Source organism: Canis aureus, chromosome 10, assembly GCF_053574225.1.
Source record: "Canis aureus isolate CA01 chromosome 10, VMU_Caureus_v.1.0, whole genome shotgun sequence".
Taxonomy (NCBI): Eukaryota; Metazoa; Chordata; class Mammalia; order Carnivora; family Canidae; genus Canis; species Canis aureus.
The window spans coordinates 75,780,719-75,798,685 of record NC_135620.1 but is presented as its reverse complement, the minus strand read 5'-3'; the positions used below and the strand labels follow the sequence as shown (position 1 = coordinate 75,798,685).

Here is a 17,967-nt window from a genome sequence, read left to right as displayed (position 1 = left end):
TCTTTTCTTTTCTTTTTCAGTCGTTGGATTGTCTTTGTCGCTCGCCCCCACTGTGAACCCACCGCTGCCGGCTCCCGAAGCAAACTCCCATCAGCGCCGCGCACAGCCCCGTCAGCGAGGCCCAGTGGCCTGGGGCTGCGCACGGGCTCGTCGCCTCCCGCCCCCCCCCCCCCGCACACCTGCCCCCGCCGGGCGTCCCCGGCCCCCGCGCACCGCTGCCTCGCCCCGGGCGCTCACCTCCGTGTCCAGGTGCCACCTGCGCGCACCTGCGCCGCGGGCCGAGGCTCTGCGGGTCCGGGTGAGCTGCCTCCGCGCGCTCTGGCCTCCCGGGCTGCGGGTGCCCCGTCCTGGCCGCGCCGCCGCTGCCTCCCTCCCCTGCCCTGCCCTGCCCTGCCCTGCCCTCCCCTGCCCTGCCCCTGCCCTGCCCCTGCCCCGCGCCGGCTCCGTCCTCGCCCGCTGCCGGACTTTGCGGCGTCTACGCAGCAGCCTGTGAGGCGGGCCGGCGCCGAGCGCCCCCGGGACGGACGGGGATGCGCCCCCAGGGCCCGAGGCCGGGCTCCCCCAGCGGCACAGCCGTGGGCGCCCCGCGGGGCTGCGCGGCCTCGGGTCGCGGGGCGGGGCGGGGGGCTGGGCCGGGCCGACCGCAGGCCTCGGGGTCCGGGGGGGGGGGGTGACCAGGCCCCGCCCCGCGCCCCCAGGCTGCCCCCCGCCGCCCGCTGCGCGCCCCCGGGTGCACCGCGCGGGGACCGGGGCCGGCGGGGGGCGGGGCCTCCGCGTGCGTCCGCGGCGTGGGGGGAGGGGCGGGAGGAGGCGGGAGGAGGCGGGGCCGGGGACGCGCGGGGCGGGGGACGCGCGGGGCGGGGGCGGGGCGGGCCCGGGGGCGGGGGCGGGGCGGGGCGGAGCGGGGCTGCGGGGCCGGGGCGCGGGGGCGGCGCTGCGGGGCCGGGCGGGCCGCGGGCGCCAATGGCGAGGCCCGCGCGGCCGCCGCTACTTACATAAGCGGGACGTCGATAATTCGCGGGAAAACGCGAAAAAGATGGCGCCCCGCGCCCGGGGGGCCCCTTCCTGAGCGCCCGGCCCCTCCCCCGCCCCCGCCCCGCCCCGCCCCGCGAGACCCCGACCCCGGCCCCGCGGGCGGACACTCGGCCGGGCCGCCTCCTCCGCCGGGGCGCCGGGTGGGCAGACTGCGGGAGGGACCGGCCGGCGCGGGCTCGCGGTAAGCCGGGCGCAGGGCCGTCGGCGGGCGGGGGCGGCCGCGGGGCGCGGGCGGGGGGCCGGGGCCGGGGCGGGCGGGGGCAGCGGCGGGGCCGGCCGGCGCCTGACCCCCCGCGGGCGCCCGGGAGGCGGCCCAGGGCCGGGGCGTCGGGGCCGCGGGGGGCCGGGGGTCCGCGGCGGGGCGGGGGCGGGGGCGGGGGTCGGGGTCCCGGGTCCCGCCCACGCGGCCTCCCGCCCCGACACCCGGGAAGAGCGGGGCCGCCCCGAGAGGCTCCGGCTGAGTCAGCGCCGCGCCCCGCGGGCCCGAGCCGGAGCCGGAGCCGGAGCCGGAGCCGGAGCGGGAGCCGGAGCCCGAGCCCGAGCCCGAGCCCGAGCCGGACGCGGCGGCGAACCCGCAGGCAGGCGGCCCTCGCGGGCGGGTTTGAATCAGCCAATCAGCGCCGCGGGGCCGGCGGGGGCAGGCGCGGGAGGGGGCGCGGCCGGGCCCCGAGCGCCGGGAGGAAGTGTCAGCTCCGGAGCCCGGGGGGCAGGGGGCGGACGGGGGGGCCCGGACAGGGGGACCCGCAGCCCGACCCCGGCCCCGCCCGCCCGCCGCGCGGAAAGGGGCGCCCTGGGGGGAGCGCCTGCCCCGGCCTGCCCCGGCCCCGACGGCCACGCACGTGCCCGGACCCGCGCCGTCCCCCGCGGGGCACACGGCAGCCTCCGCCCTCCGCCCGCCGCCCTCCGCCCGCCGCCCTCCGCCCGCTGCCGGCGCCCGGTGCCCGCTGCCCGCGGGGAGGGGAGCCCGGGGCGGGCGCAGGGAACAGAGCGCGGCTGTGTCGGCTCCGCAGAGCGCGCAGGGGCACGGAGCCAGGTGAGCGCAGGGAGGGAGGCGGGCCTTGGGGACGGCTTCCAGTGCCCGAGATGACACGGGGAGCCACAGACGGCCTCCGGGAGAAAGACAGGGAATGCTTGGCCCCGTGGAAGAGTCTGGTGGGGAAGCGGGGAGGCGGGGAGGCGGGGGGGGACCTGTCCTGGGTGTGGTGGTGTCGTTCCCCACCCCAGGAGCCAGCAAGCGTGAGCACAAGGCTCCCCAACAGCGAGTGAGTGAATGAAGGGCCCAAGCAAAAGGGAGGCCTCAGATCAGACCAGGACGGGGACGCAGAAAAGAGGGGCCACATGCCAGGGCCCACTGGGCTTGAAGTTGGCACACGGCGGCACCTGACCAGTGGGAGAAGTCTAGAGATGCTCGGGGGTTCTGGGACCACCAGTGGTACCACCAGCAGGGAGAAGAGAGCGTCTCATAGGGTGGGGACAGAGACAGGTGCAGACGGACACGGCAGCTTGTGATGACTTACTGCTTGGAGCACACTTGCCCCTGAGTGGATTTAGATGTCCCAGAATTGGTTTCCTTGAAGTCACCCCATAACTGAGAGCAGAAAGGGGGATCACAAAAGACAGAAGCGGGCCATCTGTACCTGGTCACTAGCCACCTGGGAGCTTTCCTTCCCAGATCTCGGGGCAGGGTGGGGGGAGCAAAGACTTCCCCCCGCTCCCCTCCCGGAGAAGGCCTAAGGCAGCCTGCGCAGGAGGTGGGAAGAGGGGCAGGGGTGCAGACCAGCACACCTCACTGAAGCCTTGCCTCTGCCTCCACCCCACTGGCCACTTCCCCTGCCGGCCCTCAATTCCTCGGCCTGTGGAATGGGAGTAATAACCTGCCCCCCGCAGGGTTGTCACGAGGATCCAGCGCGATAACAAGCGCCCAGCACACCGTACCACGGGTTGTGTCCATGATGGGCTCCTTCCTTCCCCGGATGGACTGTTGGGGCCGGGGAGTGAGGAGTAAAAACCCTGTTCTCTCTCTCTCTCTTCCAGTGTCAGGGGAAGCTGATGGAGAATCACACTCTGGACCCAGGGACTCGGGACTCCTATGGTGCCACCAGCCACCTCCCCAACAAGGGGGCCCTGGCAAAAGCCAAGAACAACTTCAAAGACCTGATGTCCAAGCTGACGGAGGGCCAGTACGTGCTGTGCCGCTGGACAGATGGACTGTATTACCTCGGGAAGATCAAGAGGGTAAACTTTCCTCCCCGGCCCCAGTTCCCAGGCTCAGCGTCTCTGCTCGTCCTCTGGCCTGGGCCTCCCTTACTGCCCCTCATGCTCAAAAGATGAATGTGGAAGGAGCCGGAGCCTGCTTGGGCAGGTGCCATCCTCAGGGCTGACATCATGCAGCCAGGTCTTTAGAAAAGAGCTGTACGAGCCCACAGAACAAAACAAAGTCAGGCTGGAGGGGACCGCAGGTGACCACCTGGCCTGCACCGTCCTTGGCATTCCCACCAAGTCCCCAGGCACACTCTGCCTCTGGAACCACTGTCCTCCCCCTTCCAGCCTGGCTCTGCTTTCTGGAGCACAAGGAGTGGATGGGAGAGGACCTCCATGTCCCAGGGGCTGGTCCCCGGCCACTTTCTCACGTTGCCCCTCCCTCTCCGCGCCCAGGTCAGCAGTTCTAAGCAGAGCTGCCTTGTGACTTTTGAAGATAATTCCAAATACTGGGTCCTCTGGAAAGACATACAGCATGGTGAGTACCCCGAAGGGCCCGGGCTCCCCTGCCCCACCCTGGCCCGCTCTCCTCCTCCACTCCCATCCGCCGCCTTCTCTCTGGTACTGCTTGCATCTGCCCTTGTCAGATGGGCCCCCCTGCCCCCCGGCCCACCTGAGGAGATCCGATGACAAGCCTGTTTACACAGAAAGGCACTCGGACGTCTGTCACGCCTGTGATCACTCCCACGTCACGAAGGGAGGCAGGCAGATGGAGGAGGTGGCTCGGACTCCTCCGGAAGGTGCTGGGAGAACTGGGATGCCACTTCGTGCCCGACTGCACAGGGCTCTGGGTCAGTCCGGGGCCAGGAACGGAGAGGGGCGCTCAGAACTGGCTCCTCTGCGTGTGAGCACAGTGCGCCCGATCCACGTGTGGGGGAAACGAGTGGAGCCAGCCCCAGCCATGGCGGGAAGCCGAGAAGGCAGAGATGGACCAGGCAGGGCGACGATGATCATGTCTGGGCGGAGCTGGAGCAGCTCTGGGGCTGAGCCGGAGCTGGGTCGGGCGCCATCCTGGCCCGCGGAGGGCTGACAGTCCCCCCCACGGCCCCGTTCTCCCTTCCCACGGGCATCACAGACCCCACTCATCAGTCACAACACTCGTGTTTCCCGCTTGGAGCTCTAAGCTTGGGCTCAGTAGGCCTCGGGCCAAGTTTCAGCTCCGCCACTTGCTTGCTGCGTGTTCTTGAACAAGTGACACTTCTCTGAGCCTCGGTTTCTTCATCTGAAGAAAGGAGGTGATGACGGCTGTGGCCTCGCAGGGCAGTTGCATGAGACCTTTGGCCCAGGGCTCCTGAGTTGCTGGGAGGCCCTTCCTGAAGAATGTGTTACCGAAAGGAAGGATTTCAAGGCGCCTGCCAAGTGGAGGCCACAGAACCCAGCCAGTTCGCAGAGGCTCCATCCAAGATGTCGTGGCTGATGCGGAGGTGGAGACGCTTCTCCCAGCGCCCCTCGCCCTCAATTTCTTCTCCCAAGATCCAAAGCACGGAGGAGCTCTTCTCTTGAGTTACCTTCTCACTGAAGGTGACGAGCGGCCGGGGAAGACCCCCGCAGACATTGGGTAGAGGGCCCCCGGTGCGCCAGGCCCCCCGCGGGTGCTGCAGTGTGTTTCCCCAGCCAGAGAACTGTGCGTCCCAGGCAGGACGGAGCCCCTGCTGGCATCGCCGGGAGGACAGCACGAGGATGAGCAAGCCGCAGGCATTGAGCACTTGATTACGCTTACCACTTTACTGGCTTACCTCCTTAGGGAGTTGAGGGCTTGTCGTGACCCTCAGGACCATATTGAGGAATAAGAGGCAAGAGACCGTGGAGTCGACAAACATGCCTCGAACACATGTTGTGTGCCACGCGCCGTATGAGGTCTTGGGCACATGGTGATGAGCAGATCACTCGCAGTCGGCTAGGGGAACAAGACAGAAATGCATCACAGTGTATGAATGTATCCGCCCAAGCCTTTCACAGATAGACACACGTACTCTTCAACAGTAACCAAAAAAGAAAAAAGAAATGAGAAAGAACTTGTAGATTAAAAGCAGTTGAACACACTTAAAACTGTTACGACATTTTTATTTAAGAGACAGTTGGAAATGTGAACACTAAGTTTGTTGGTGATATTAAGAAATTGTTTTTAATTTTTTAAGTGCAACAAAAGCACTGTCATTGTGTCGTTTTTAAAGAAGAGCATCCTAATCTTTCAGAGTCACATACTGAAACATTTTCAGAAAATGATTAGGGATCTGGGAATTGGTTCAAAATAATATAAGACGGGGAAGTGGGTGGGAATACAGTCAGAAGATTGGCTACGAGTTCTTAACGATGGGAACATGGAGTTTCATTATGACATTTTTTGTTACTGGTAACATGAATAAGTGCTTAACAAACTAAATTAGGCAGAAGAGGCAGCATGATATGGTCAGAAAGAACAAGGGATTGGGTGTCAAACAGCCATGGGTTCGAATCCCATTTCTAGTTCTATTTAACTTTTGGGATTAACTGCTCTGAGCCTCGATTTCCTTGTCTTTAGAATGGGCTACTGATACTAGGCACCTCAGAGTGTTGGGGAGATGCAGCGAGCCGGCCCACGGGGTCTAGGGCCAGGCCCCGCACTGAGGGGCGGCTCAGCACCTGGAAGGCAAATCCTGGGATTCCTGCGAGCCAGACCTGACCCTGGAGGGCCCCTGTCTCTCTCTCCCTTTCAGCTGGCGTTCCCGGGGAGGAGCCCAAGTGCAACATCTGTCTGGGGAAGACATCGGGGCCGCTGAATGAGATCCTCATCTGTGGGAAGTGTGGCCTGGGTGAGTGTGGTGAGCGGGGCACGGAGGAGCCCCCTGACGGGTTCCCCACCACTGACCCAGTGGGTGCATCCCACTGGGGGCTCTCAGCTGGCTTCCCATTTCTGTTGGACCCGGGAGTGACAGGGGCCAGCCTCTGGAGCCCTGGGGAGAGCTGGGGTTCCTGAAAAGTGATGTAACGTGCATGGGTTGGAGCTCCCCTCACCCCCTGGCAAGGATGAGTGGAGACGTGGGGCACAGAGGCCCAAGCCAGACTGTCGTGCCAACCCCACTGGGGCCCAGGCTGTCTCCATCGCCTGCCTGGACGCCAGTTCGGCTCGTTGCTGAGCATTGCAGCCAGCCCCTGGCTCCTCCGACGGGCGCTGCCCTCGCTAGCCCTGTGGCCTTAGGGCTGCCGGGCTGGGCCACTGCCTCCCCGCGGGCACTCAGCAGCGCCCCTCTGCCGCAGGTTACCACCAGCAGTGCCACATCCCCAGGGCGGGCAGTGCGGACCGTCCCCTGCTCACGCCGTGGTTCTGCCGACGCTGCATCTTCGCGCTGGCTGTGCGGGTGAGCCCTCCGTCCTTCCAGCCCCTGCCTTTCCCCGCCTCAGTGGGAAGCCTGCACCCCCTGCACGCAGGCCGACGGCAGGTCCCAGAGCCCGGGCTTGGAGGCAGACAGCACTGCTGCCACTGATGGGAAGTGGGTGGCCAGGTGCCTTAGCCTCCCTGAGCCTGCTTCCTCAGCAAATGATAAAATGGATATGGGTTTGGGGCCAGGGGTAGGAGCCCCCCAATAAATGGTGCTTTGCTGTGGAAAGACAACACCCACGTGAGCACCCACACTCCGTACATATTGGGTGTTATGGTTACCTTCATCGTTGGTGTTAATGCTAATATGATTCCTAAGAGATCCTCCTGGGAGGGAGCGAGGATAGATGCGGGATCCACGAGAAAAGGCTTCCTCCTTTTCCGACACTGGAACATCCACGGGTCCCCGGGAGCAGCGTTTCCCTCGCCAGCGGCAGGGCGGGCGCTGGCTCCTGTGGCCGCCCCGGGCCCGCCCCGTGCACCCTCCCACCCCGACCCCCGCCACCCCCGCCGGGACCCCGCGGCTGAGCCGGACCGTCACCTCCCCGCAGAAAGGCGGCGCGCTGAAGAAGGGTGCCATCGCCAGGACGCTGCAGGCCGTGAAGATGGTGCTGTCCTACCAGCCCGAGGAGCTCGAGTGGGACTCGCCGCACCGCACCAACCAGCAGCAGTGCTACTGCTACTGCGGCGGGCCCGGAGAGTAAGGCCGCGGGGCGGGGCCTCGGCGGGCGGGGGCGTGGTTAGGGGCGGGGCCTCGGCGAGGGCGGGGCTACCGCTACTGCGGCGGGCCCGGAGAGTAAGGCCGCGGGGCGGGGCCTCGGCAGGCGGGGGCGGGGTTAGGGGCGGGGCCTCGGCGGGGCGGGGCTACTGCTACTGCGGCGGGCCCGGGGAGTAAGGCCGCGAGGCGGGGGCGGGGTTAGGGGCGGGGCCTCGGCAGGCGGGGGCGGGGCCTCGGCGGGGCGGGCTGCTGCTGCGGCGGCCCGGAGAGTAAGGCCGCGGGGCGGGGCCTCGGCGGGGCGGGGCTACTGCTGCTGTGGCGGGCCCGAAGAGTAAGGCCGCGGGGCGGGGCCACGGTGGGCGTGGTTAGGGGCGGGGCCTCACCGGGGCGGGGCTACTGCTACTGCGGCGGGCCCGGGGAGTAAGGCCGCGGGGCGGGGCCTCGGCAGGCGGGGGCGGGGTTGGGGGCGGGGCCTCGGCGGGGCGGGCTGCTGCGGCGGCGGCCCGGAGAGTAAGGCCGCGGGGCGGGGTTCGGGGCGGGGCCGGTGGCTGGTGGCCGGGATGCTGTGGAGGCGATTCCCGCCCGACTGCAGGACGAGCCCGAGTGGCTCTTACCGGCTGCGTCTGCGTGTAGCCTTGGGCGACTGAGCCTGCTCCCCTGGGCTGACCGCCCCAGGCATTGTGGCCGGGGCCACAGAAGTGACAGCTGAGGCCTCTGCCCTCAGGACGCAGCCTGCAGGATGCCCTGAGGTCCTGAATCTTAGCCCCATGCTCGTGACAAGTCCTCGGGGTCTGGAGGCTGGGCTTACCCAGGCTAGCTGGGTAATTTGGGCAAATCACGTGAAGTCCTTCGTCTCCTAAGTGGGGTTGACAGTCCCGGCCTCCCCAACTTCCCCGAGTGTGCGAAGCTCTATGGGATGGCGGGGAGAAGTGCGTATAGCAGCGGGACGGTGGCTGTCGGTGCCGGCTGGGCACAGTTGCCCCGGGGTGGTTGTTAGAAATGCACCTCCCAGGGGCTCCCCCAGTGATTGAGCAGGTCTGGGGTGGACTAAGGAATCCATAGGTTAGCCTAGATCCCAGGTGATTGTGATGCACACAGTCCAGGGACCTCACCTGGCAAGTTGTGAACAAAGCCTAGGTTGTCCTTAAGGAAGTACTACTTTGCCCTTCGTTCGTATTCAGCGAATAGTGGTTGACTGGCCCCGACAGGGTAGGCACAGCACTGGGTAAGGAAGACCAGGCGTGATGCTGCCCGTGGAGCATACGGGGCCATCGGTCTCCCACGAGGTCTCCGGGGCAAACCTGTCCACTTTGGTGGTGTTTGAGAAGCAGCGTGGGGGGCACAGAGATGGGGGCTTCCCGTGGCGTGAAGAGCGTAGGCTTTGAAGTGAGGAAGACCGGGATTGAGTCATCACCCACCACTTGCCTCCTGAGTGACCTTGCACAAGTCGTTTAGGCTTAGGACCATGGGCCCGTCTCTTGCCAGACGGGGAGATCAGACTAGCATGAGCCTGCTCCCTGGGCCTCCCCTGGCGCGGCCTCGTGCTCGGTAACCGTGGGTTCTCTTCCTTTCCCCTGGTGGAGAGCAAGTTTGTGTTGGGAGAAGTGGCTGAGGCTGACGCCCGGCCTGGAGCGTGGGCCTGGCTGACCCTGGCTCCTCTGGCTCTCCAGGTGGTACCTGCGGATGCTGCAATGCTACCGGTGCAGACAGTGGTTCCACGAGGCCTGCACGCAGTGCCTCAATGAGCCCATGATGTTCGGGGACCGGTAGGTGCTCATCTGGCCCGGCACACTCGGGGGTGGGAGGGCGGATGGGGGGGGTGCGCGGACAGCAGGGGCAGCAGTGCTTCCCGACTGCCTGCCAGGCCCTCCACAGGTGGGGTCTCTGAGCATGGGCACCTGTGTAAGGGAGGCAGCTCGGGGTAAGGCCCTTCTCGGTAGAGGAATGTGCCAGGCCACGGCTCCAGCTGCCATGGCCTTGTGGGGGGGCCTTCGGCAACGCCCCACCTTCCCTAAGCCCTTGGGAGGAGCATGACTGATCTGGGTTCTACCAGGCGGGGCGGAGCTGTCGAAGGCACACGAGTGTCGCACTAGATACTGGATGTGTCCTGGTTGGCGTGGCACGTTTGTGACCGAGCGTGGCGCGTGTGAGCGGGTGTCTGGGGGGGAGGAGGGTGCCCAGCGCAGCCTGGCCCCTGCAGCCCCACAGCCTCTGCCGCTCGCCCCCAGCTCCCCGTGCTCCAGGATCGGGACATGGGGAGTGGCTTAGGTGGAGGGAAGGTGGGGTATGGGGCCTCTGTCCTGCCGCCGCCCTGGGGACTGGGGACAAGGACGGCCCAGGGGAAGGCAGGGGGGAGCGCGGGTGGGCATCAGCCCTCCCAGCACAGCCCCCTCTCCACCCGCCCCTTCCAGGTTCTACCTGTTTTTCTGCTCCGTGTGCAACCAGGGCCCCGAGTACATCGAGCGGCTGCCCCTCCGATGGTGAGAGGCTGGGGCTTGGCCCGCCCGCCCCGTCCCCCCCCCCCAGCCGCTCCACTCCCACCTCCCTCCGGGAACCACTGCGTGTGCAGCCAGCGGGCCGGCCTCGCCCCTGCCCTTCAGCCCCGGGGCTGCCTCCTCACCCAGCCCCACCTACCTGCCCCCCTGCCCAGGGTGGATGTGGTGCACCTGGCCCTCTACAACCTGGGGGTGCAGAGCAAGAAGAAGTACTTCGACTTTGAGGAGATTCTGGCCTTTGTCAACCACCACTGGGAGCTCCTGCAGCTCGGCAAGGTACGCAGGTCGGTGGGCTGAGAGTCGGGCGCCCGTCGGAGGCCTGGGGGCTGGGAGGACGACCCAGAGTCTCTCAGCTGCCCACCCCCCCAGTCCAGGCTCCGAGCCGCGCCCTGCAAGCGGCTTCCTGACCCGGCTCTGGCAGCGGGCAGGCCGGGGCCTCGCTGACCGGCAGCAGGGGCTGGGGGTGGGTCTGAGCTGAGGAAGGCCTCTGGGGCGGGGGGAGCCAAGGGGCCTGCGCCCTGCTGGTGCCCCTCTGACAGCAGAAGGCTCTCGGGCCTGGGAGACTGAGGGTGGTGGAGGTGGAGAGCCCCTGGCGGAGGCTGAGCCAGGACCCGACCTGCCTCTCCCGTCGGGGAGCCGCGCCCCGTCCCCCAACGACCACCTGAGTCCTTTCCGCCAACCTGGGGCGAGGTGTCGGCTCTACTGACTGCTCCAAGTCTTTCTTTGATGAGACAAGAATTTACAAAAAAAAAAAAACAGAAAAAGACTTTAATGCTTTGCATAAAGACCTATGATGAAAAAAACAGAAAAGACCTATGACGCTTTTCATGTAACGTCTTCCATTGTAGCGTTGATTATTTATAAGACATTTATATTGTCGGGGCGCCTGGGCAGCCGACTTTGGTTTTCGGCTCTGGTGGTGATCTCGGGGTCCTGGGACGGAGCCCCGTGTGTCGGGCTCTGTGCTCGGCGGGGAGTCGGCTTTAAATCTTTAAGAGAAAATCTTTAAAAGAAAAAGGCATATGTATTGTAAAGCCTTAAAAGACAGGTAGAGCAGGTATTTTTACTAACATTTTTTTCTGATTTATAAAAAGAACATACCGTTCCTGGTAGGAAAAATGTTAAGTGCAACAAAGTACACTTTTGAAAAAATCATCCAGGGGCGCCTTGGGGCTCAGTTGAGTGTCTGACTTGATCTCAGCTCAGGTCTCAATCTTGGGTCTTGAGTTCGGGCCCTGCGCTGGGCCCCATGCTGGGGGTGGGGGGAGCCTACTAAGAACAAAATCATCCACACTCCCCGTCACGCCGCGCAGAAACAGCTGCCAGTGATGTATTCCATCGTTTTTTTCTGTTTTTCCTGGCTTCTGTTATACAGTATGTAAAATTTTAAATCACTTTTTTTCACTTTATATCATAAATACTTTTCCGTACTCTGAAAGAGCTTTCATCCGCATGTTTAAGGCCCCACTGGTTTCCACCACGGTTGACTTACTGCTTTCCTTCCTTTGGGCAGGTTCCCTGCCTCTCACTGGGAACGACGCTGCACTTAAAGCTTTGCCTGTGTTGTGCGTTCTGACCCCGTGATAGAGCCCATGCGGTGGCATTGCCGGGTCAAGGGCATGGGCCTTCTTCAACCTTTTTTTTTTAAGATTTTATTAGAGAGCAAATGATGGCACAAGAGAGAGAACCAGTGGGGGTGGAGGAGTAGAGACAAGAGAAGCAAACTCCCCGCTGAGCAGGGACCCCCCGCCCAAGCCCCCGACTCGGGGCCCATCCCAGGCCCCTGATCATGTCCTGAGCTGAAGGCAGACACTCCACTGACGGAGCCACCCCGGTGCCCCATCGAACCTCTTAATCCATTTAGGACGGGAGTTAACTCCCCCATTTCCAAGTGGAGACCTGAGCTCATAGAGGAGGAAAGACCTAGGATCCCAGAAGCCTGGGTCCTCACCCGGAGATTGCAGGGAGGGAGGGGACGGGGCTCGTGGGCCTGGGTCTCACTGTCCTGCTGGCTGCTCCCCCTCAGCTCACCAGCACCCCCGTGACGGACCGAGGACCACATCTCCTCAATGCGCTGAACAGTTACAAAAGTCGGTGCGTGCAGGGAAGGGAGGGAGTGCGTGGGGCACCACAGGTGGAACTGGGTACAAAGCACCTCCCTGCCTCGGGGCCTTTGCTCAAGCTGCACTCCAGCCTGGGTCTCCCACCCGTCTCTGGCTCCATAAGTCCCACCCGTCCTTTCAGATTCAGGGAGCACCCCACCTCTTTTGTGATGTGCCCCCAACCGCTGCAGCAGCTTCATGCGTCAGTCCTGGGCTCCGCTTCCTAGGGGGTGCACCCCTGCTCTCTGAGGGCCGCTCCTCTCCGGCCGTCTGTGGTTCAGGGCCGGGCACTGGAAGGTCCATTCATCCCATCCCCGTCCCGTCCCATCCCGTCCCCAGCCCGTGTCTTCCCCCCCGGGCTCCTGAGTCCTCAGCACACGACAGCCACAGACCTGGCTGCCACTGCCCAGGCTCCTGAGCACGGCATTCAGGGCCTCCCGTGGCCAGACCCTGCCCTGATCCTCTGCTTGATTTGTTCTGGGCGTCGGCCGTCCTGAACCCGCTGCTCTCCAGCTCAGGGGGTCTGCTCAGCTCTCTGTGGACTGGAGCGCTCTTCCATCCCGTTCAGTCCTTTGTCCCCCCGACGGTGTTGCTTGAACTGCTGCCCCGTCAGCCCTGTGTAGGTCCTGAGCACGCAGCGAGGAGCAGGACGTGGTCCCCCCTCGTGGGGTGGGGCCCGGACACAGTCCTGCTCTTGAGCAGTGGGGCTCCTGCCCTCGTGGTGGCTTCCCTGTGGACGGGTGCTGGGGGAGGACTGTCGGAGCCACCCCTCACCTGGCAGCTCACCTGGAAGGAGGAGGGACATGCCTGCAGGTGTTTGCAGTCTCCTGAGGAGACCGGAAAGCAGAATGGTGTGGAAGCGGTGTGTGGGCCCCAGCAGTTCCCTGCGAACTGGAGGAGGCCTTCCTGTAGGAGGTGCCCTGGGGCTGGTTGAGCCGAGAAGAGGGGCAGGAGCTGCTAGAACCAAGGGGGGCAGGGAGGAGCCCCCAGCCGCATCCCTGCCCAGCCCGGGCCCCATGGCCTTGAGGAACCCGTGTCGTGTCCGCAGCGACCCGGACCTCAGCTCTGGGCGCAGGGAGGCTGCACTCGCCTCCCGGGAGGAGGACCCACAGGCCCAGAGCTTTCTCTCCCGCCCCCCGCAGGTTCCTGTGCGGCAAGGAGATCAAGAAGAAGAAGTGCATCTTCCGTCTGCGCATCCGCGTGCCCCCCAACCCGCCCGGGAAGCTGCTGCCTGACAAGGGCCTGGTGCCCACGGACGGCGGTGCCGCCTCGGAGCTGCGCAAGAGAGGAAGGAGCAAGCCCGGGTCAGTGCCTGGGCGCCCAGCTCGGGGTCCCCGCCCCCCAGCCGCAGCCCCAGGACGGCTGTGCCACGCCGCGGAGGCCGGGGGCTGGGAGCTGGAGGCCACGGAGGCCGGGGGCTGGAGGCTGGGGGCTGGGGGCTAGAGGCCGGGAGGCCGGGGGCTGGGGGCTGGGGGCCCATGCGGCCTCGGCCACTGAGCCGGCCTCTGTCCCGCGCCCGCCCTGTTGTGTGGCTTGGGGGGAAGCCAGGCCGTGGGGCGCAGTCGCTGGGCCAGGACTGGGCAGTGAGCGCCGGGGGCCCCCGCCCCGCTGGCTCAGCGCAGCCCCTCACCCTGGGCGTTGGGTCAGAGCGTCCTGCGTCCTGCCCCGTCCGCGGCCCCCCACGCCCGCCCCAGCGCCTGTGCCCCCCACACCGCTGTGCCCCCCGCCCCCTCCCTCCGGCCTTCAGGCTCTGACCCGCCCCCCCTTTCTGTCTCCACAGTCTGTTGCCTCACGAGTTCCAGCAGCAGAAAAGGCGAGTTTATAGAAGAAAAAGATCAAAGTTTTTGCTGGAAGATGCTATTCCCAGTGTTAGTTTCTTGTTTTCTTGCTCTCCACATCCACGCGCAGGGTCGGACCGTTGGGGGCTCCCGAGCAGGGCACGGCCCCCCAGGCCCTGGGGGCCTCCCACACATCCCTTAAAGAGCAGATGCCGGCACGACCGCTGCCTTAGGTCCCCAAGCTGTCCCGGAGGCCGAGGGGCGGGGCGGCGGTGGGGACCCTGCGGCCGGAGGCCAGGGCCTCCTCGAGGGCGGGAGCATGCCGCGGCCGTGGGGGGCGCTAGCACCGGCCCAGCCGCCCCCCGTGCCCCGCCCGCGCCCCGGTCTGCGGGCTGTCCCCGGGCACTGTCAGCAGCTCAGGTGACAGGCCCCGGCGGGCCCGCTCCCGGGCGGCGGCGCTGCAGAGCCAGAGAGGAGGGTGCCCGGAGCCCCAGGCCTGGGACCGCGTGGCCCTCAGCGGCGGCGGGCGCCGAGCGGCCTGAGCTCACTGCCCCTGCTGTGTCCGCAGAGCGACTTTACCTCCGCCTGGAGCACCAACCACCACCTGGCCAGCATCTTTGACTTCTCGCTGGATGAAATTCAGAGCTTAAAAAGGTAACAGGAGGGCCCGTCGAGGGCTGCCGGGGGGCAGAAGCCGCAGGGCCCCTGGCGCTCGGAGGGCAGCCTCGCTCCAGCTCAAGGGGTCGCAGCGTCCCCGGCCTTGCCCGGCCCTCCCGACCCCCCTGCAGCCCCTACTGCTTCCCCCTTTGTGCCACGTGCTCCTTCCTCCGGGGAGCCTTCCCGACGCCCCCCAGTGTTCCCACCTCACCCCGCGCTTGGTACACGTCAGGGAGGGCCTTGCACCCTCCGCTGCTTCGTTCCCAAACGCCTGAAGGTCCTGCAGCGCTTCCCGGAGGAGGGAAGGGCTTGGGTCCCTCAGACCCGGCTGCAGCGCCTCCGTGGCAGTCACTGACCGCGGCCTTAGCAGCGCCGTCGGGCACCCCGAGCCCCCCGGCCTGTGCGTGCCCGGCTGTGATGAGGCTGCAGCAGGTGCGGCGGAGGCAGGCCCTTCGGGTCTGTTTGGCAGCAGGTGTGGGGGGCCCGCTCGTCGGGGCGTCCCGGGGCTCCTGCTCGGGCGGCCGGCTGGGCACCGGGTGGGCCGGCCCAGGAGCAGCGGCGCCCGGAGGGGAGGCCCCGCGGCGGAGCCTCACCCTCTGCCCCCCGTCAGTGCCAGCTCAGGCCAGACCTTCTTCTCAGACGTGGACTCCACGGACGCCGCCAGCACCTCGGGCTCGGCTTCCACCAGCCTGTCCTACGACTCCAGGTGAGCCGGGGGCAGGAAGGCCTGTGGTCCGGGTCCCCCCACCGCTCCGCGGGCCTCGCCTGGGCCCTGGAGCCGCCCGGCCCGTGCGCAGTGGAACCGTCGGGCCCGAGCCACGGAGCCTGGCCTGTGCAGGGGACCCGCTCCCCGGCTGCCGCCCCGGGCCGTCCTGGGTCACCAAGGGAAGGAGCCATCGCTCTGGAGGCCTGGAGGGGGCAGGCACCGCGGGGCGCGCCGGGGCGGGCAGGGGCCCTGGGGACCATCCGGTCCTCGGCGGCCCTGCGTCCTGGCGTCTGCCCGCATCCCTCCTCCCGCGTCCTGGGCTTGCGAGCTCTGTGGGGCTCGGGTCCTGCTCCCAAGCGCTCCTTCGTGTGCGTCGTGCCTGCACCACCCCTTTCCGTCCCCGTGTGTGCGTGGCACACGCACCTCCCTGTCCGCAGCCCGGGCTCTGGCCATCCGGCTCCCGGCCGCTCGGGGCGGTGCAGGCGGGGCCCCTCGGGACGCTGGGGACCCCGATCGCTGCTCCGGGCCGGGCTCAGGGCCCCCTGCCTCGCCCCTGCAGGCGGACGGTGGGCAGCCGCAAGAGGAAGCTGGCGGCCAAGGCGTACGTGCCGCTGCGGGCCAAGCGGCGGGCGGCCGAGCCGGGCGGACGCTGCCCCTCCGACAGCAGCGCAGAGGCGGCGTCGGGCCCCGAGCGGCCGGACGAGGGCATCGACAGCCACACGTTCGAGAGCATCAGCGAGGACGACTCGTCCCTGTCCCACCTCAAGTCCTCCATCACCAACTACTTCGGCGCGGCCGGGCGCCTGGCCTGCGGGGAGAAGTACCAGGTGCTGGCGCGGAGGGTCACGCCCGAGGGCAAGGTCCAGTACCTGGTGGAGTGGGAGGGCACCACCCCCTACTGAGCAGCCCCGGGCGGCGGCTCCTCGGGCCCCCAGCCCCCAGACTGTTGACCCGTGACCCCGGCTCCACGACCCCCGCCCCGAGGCCGTCCTCCTCCGAGTCCCGCTGTCCCCGCGCCTCTCTCCCGCGCGTGGGTGTGTTCACCACCTCCCCCGCAGGGCTGGCCTCCCCTGATGTCCCCGGTGTCCCCGCACCTGACCCGGGGGTCACCCTGGGAGAGCAAGGACCTCTAAGCATGGCCTTCCTGCCTGGCCCAGCCTGGCGGTGAGGGCGCGCGACGCCCCTGCGACAGCCCACGCGGCGGGGACCCGGGGCCAGGGCCTCAGGCGTCAGGCTGGGTCTCTGCCTCAAAGGCGCCCACGCCGCAGCCCCGTCAGAGGCCGTGAGGCCGGGCCCGCGGGTGCCCCTCTCCCCGGCCTCGCATCCGCCGTGGCACTGGGGGTGCCTTGGAGACCCGCGGGCCAGGGAGGGAAGCGGGAGGCAGGGCGGCCGGGCCCCGCAACCCCCGCCGGCCTCCCGGCCCCCCGGCCCAGCACGCACCCACAGACGCCGCCATCACACGTGTGCTCTCTCCCTCCGGGACCACACCCCCCCACGCACACACCACGCACATGCGCCGTGCAGCATACGTGTACACACGCACACACCCTGCAGCATGCACGTACACAGTGTACACACAGACCCACACACACCACGCGGCATGCGTGTACACACACACACACACACACACACACCCCACACAAGCTCCCGCTCCCGCTCCCTCTGTGCCAGCCTGGTTCCTGCCCTCGGCTCTCCCTTGGCCTCTTCAGTGCTGCAACTAAATGTGAAAGTCCAGCCTCTGCCCCTTCTTTCAGCCGTGAACGGTGGAGGCCCCGCACAGAGTGGAGCCCAGAGGACTCGTGGCCCCTTCCTTATCCCCTGCTGTGCCCTGAGATTGACAATCACTTTTTGGGACAGGTTGGGATTTTTAACGGGCTTGTGTTACTCAGCGCTCTCCAAGGGAAGCCTCTGTCAGTGGGAGTATAAATAGAATTCTTAGAACTGTTACAACTCATCCCCATCTGGAGGAAAACCAAAAATGAGAAGAGGAGGGGACCCCTCATTTTTGCTGCTTCCAGAGCTTTAGAAGCTGACTCACATGATGGGAAAGTAGAAAGAAGTGCCTTCACCAGGGCAAGGGGGACCAGCCGGGGGCCAGCCCTGCCAGCCGCTGCTGTGGCCTCCTCGGCCGAGCTCCGCAGGCTGCCAGCAGCAGGGCGAAGGTGGACGAACCAGGGGTGGCGGGCCCGGGGAGCTGGTTTTTCCTTTGCTGGGCTCAGCCACTCCCCACCTGCGAGCACCCGGGAGTCCGAGATTGTTCAGATGCCCCCGGCCTCGGACCTCAGTCCTCCAGTGCCTTCCACGCGGGACCTCACCTCCTGCACGTGGCCCGCCCCCTTCCCTCCGCTTCCCAGGCGTGACCCAGGCAGGGAACAGCTGGGGCGGGGCCCGCTCCCTCCCTTCTCAGCCCCACAGCTGCCGCCACTGAAGCCCCCAACTGGGGCCGGATGGAAGGGGAGCTGAGAAGCCAGCCCCCAGCCCCGCAGGGGTGTGGGACCTCGGGATCCAATCTGTGGCTTCCTGCCTGGCTTCGGAGGGCACAGCCACCCCCCAGGCCTGCTTGCCAGGCTTCCGAGGAAGCACAGGATGAGCACGGCCAGCGCGGCCACTGCACCTTCTCTCCTGAAGCCCCAGGGAGGCTCTGGGCTCGAAGGGGGGGCCGGGGCCTTCCTCACTTGGGATGTCAGCCTAAGGCCTAGCAGGGCCACCCTGACTCCACATCCCAGCATTTCATTCATACCAGTTAATAGCTGCATTACTGCCAACTGACCTTATAACCCTGTGCACCTTTGAAAAGATTTATGGTTTTGAATTGCTGCTTTTAATAACATTTGTTATATTAAAGTTATAATTAATGTG

The 17,967-nt window shown here is 66.4% G+C and overlaps 1 protein-coding gene and 3 long non-coding RNA genes across 11 annotated transcripts in view; 1 reads left to right on the top strand and 3 right to left on the bottom strand.

Moving 5' to 3' along the window:
- Positions 1 to 572, bottom strand: part of LOC144322759 (uncharacterized) — a 10,033-nt gene extending 9,461 nt beyond the window's left edge. The window contains exon 1 of the long non-coding RNA XR_013388407.1: positions 238 to 572. This is a non-coding gene — a long non-coding RNA (uncharacterized LOC144322759). The remainder of the gene's footprint in view (positions 1 to 237) is intronic.
- LOC144322760 (uncharacterized) overlaps positions 1 to 7,345 on the bottom strand; it is a 17,992-nt gene extending 10,647 nt beyond the window's left edge. The window contains exons 1-3 of one of the 3 annotated variants that reach the window (XR_013388410.1): positions 7,194 to 7,345; positions 6,935 to 7,039; positions 3,908 to 5,191 (exon numbers count right to left, since the gene is read on the bottom strand). This is a non-coding gene — a long non-coding RNA (uncharacterized LOC144322760). Of the gene's footprint in view, positions 1 to 3,457; positions 5,192 to 6,934; positions 7,040 to 7,187 lie in introns of those variants that run through there. The other 2 variants (XR_013388409.1, XR_013388408.1) reach the window with 2 other exon arrangements.
- PHF19 (PHD finger protein 19) lies at positions 277 to 17,967 on the top strand. Of its 6 annotated transcripts, none has more exons than XM_077913123.1 (15): positions 277 to 298; positions 3,070 to 3,270; positions 3,691 to 3,772; positions 5,991 to 6,086; positions 6,532 to 6,632; positions 7,204 to 7,352; positions 9,041 to 9,136; positions 9,782 to 9,850; positions 10,021 to 10,141; positions 11,892 to 11,959; positions 13,110 to 13,271; positions 13,748 to 13,835; positions 14,314 to 14,399; positions 15,042 to 15,108; positions 15,668 to 17,967. In XM_077913123.1, exons 2-15 carry the CDS (start codon positions 3,085 to 3,087, stop codon positions 16,274 to 16,276), a joined length of 1,980 nt encoding a protein of 659 aa, XP_077769249.1. In that variant the 5' UTR covers positions 277 to 298; positions 3,070 to 3,084; the 3' UTR covers positions 16,277 to 17,967. The 6 variants fall into 6 exon arrangements, 4 of the variants coding, with proteins under 4 accessions (XP_077769249.1, XP_077769247.1, XP_077769250.1 ...); XM_077913121.1 differs by lacking the exon at positions 277 to 298 and adding an exon at positions 947 to 1,216; XR_013388402.1 differs by lacking the exon at positions 277 to 298 and adding an exon at positions 949 to 1,216 and having other exon boundaries at positions 13,748 to 13,780; positions 15,668 to 15,739.
- LOC144322761 (uncharacterized) lies at positions 10,630 to 13,414 on the bottom strand. Its single transcript, XR_013388411.1, has 3 exons — positions 11,358 to 13,414; positions 10,967 to 11,229; positions 10,630 to 10,868 (listed from the first exon to the last, which is right to left on the bottom strand). It is a non-coding gene; the product is annotated as an uncharacterized LOC144322761 (long non-coding RNA).

What these genes read in the sequence shown, in the direction of transcription:
- PHF19 (XM_077913123.1), top strand. Translation starts at nt 3,085, where the DNA reads ATGGAGAATCACACTCTGGACCCAGGGACTCGGGACTCCTATGGTGCC. An exon ending in GAGCGGCTGCCCCTCCGATG is followed by an intron (nt 9,851 to 10,020) that starts GTGAGAGGCTGG and finishes CCCCCTGCCCAG; the next exon opens with GGTGGATGTGGTGCACCTGG. An exon ending in GAAATTCAGAGCTTAAAAAG is followed by an intron (nt 14,400 to 15,041) that starts GTAACAGGAGGG and finishes CCTTCTTCTCAG; the next exon opens with ACGTGGACTCCACGGACGCC.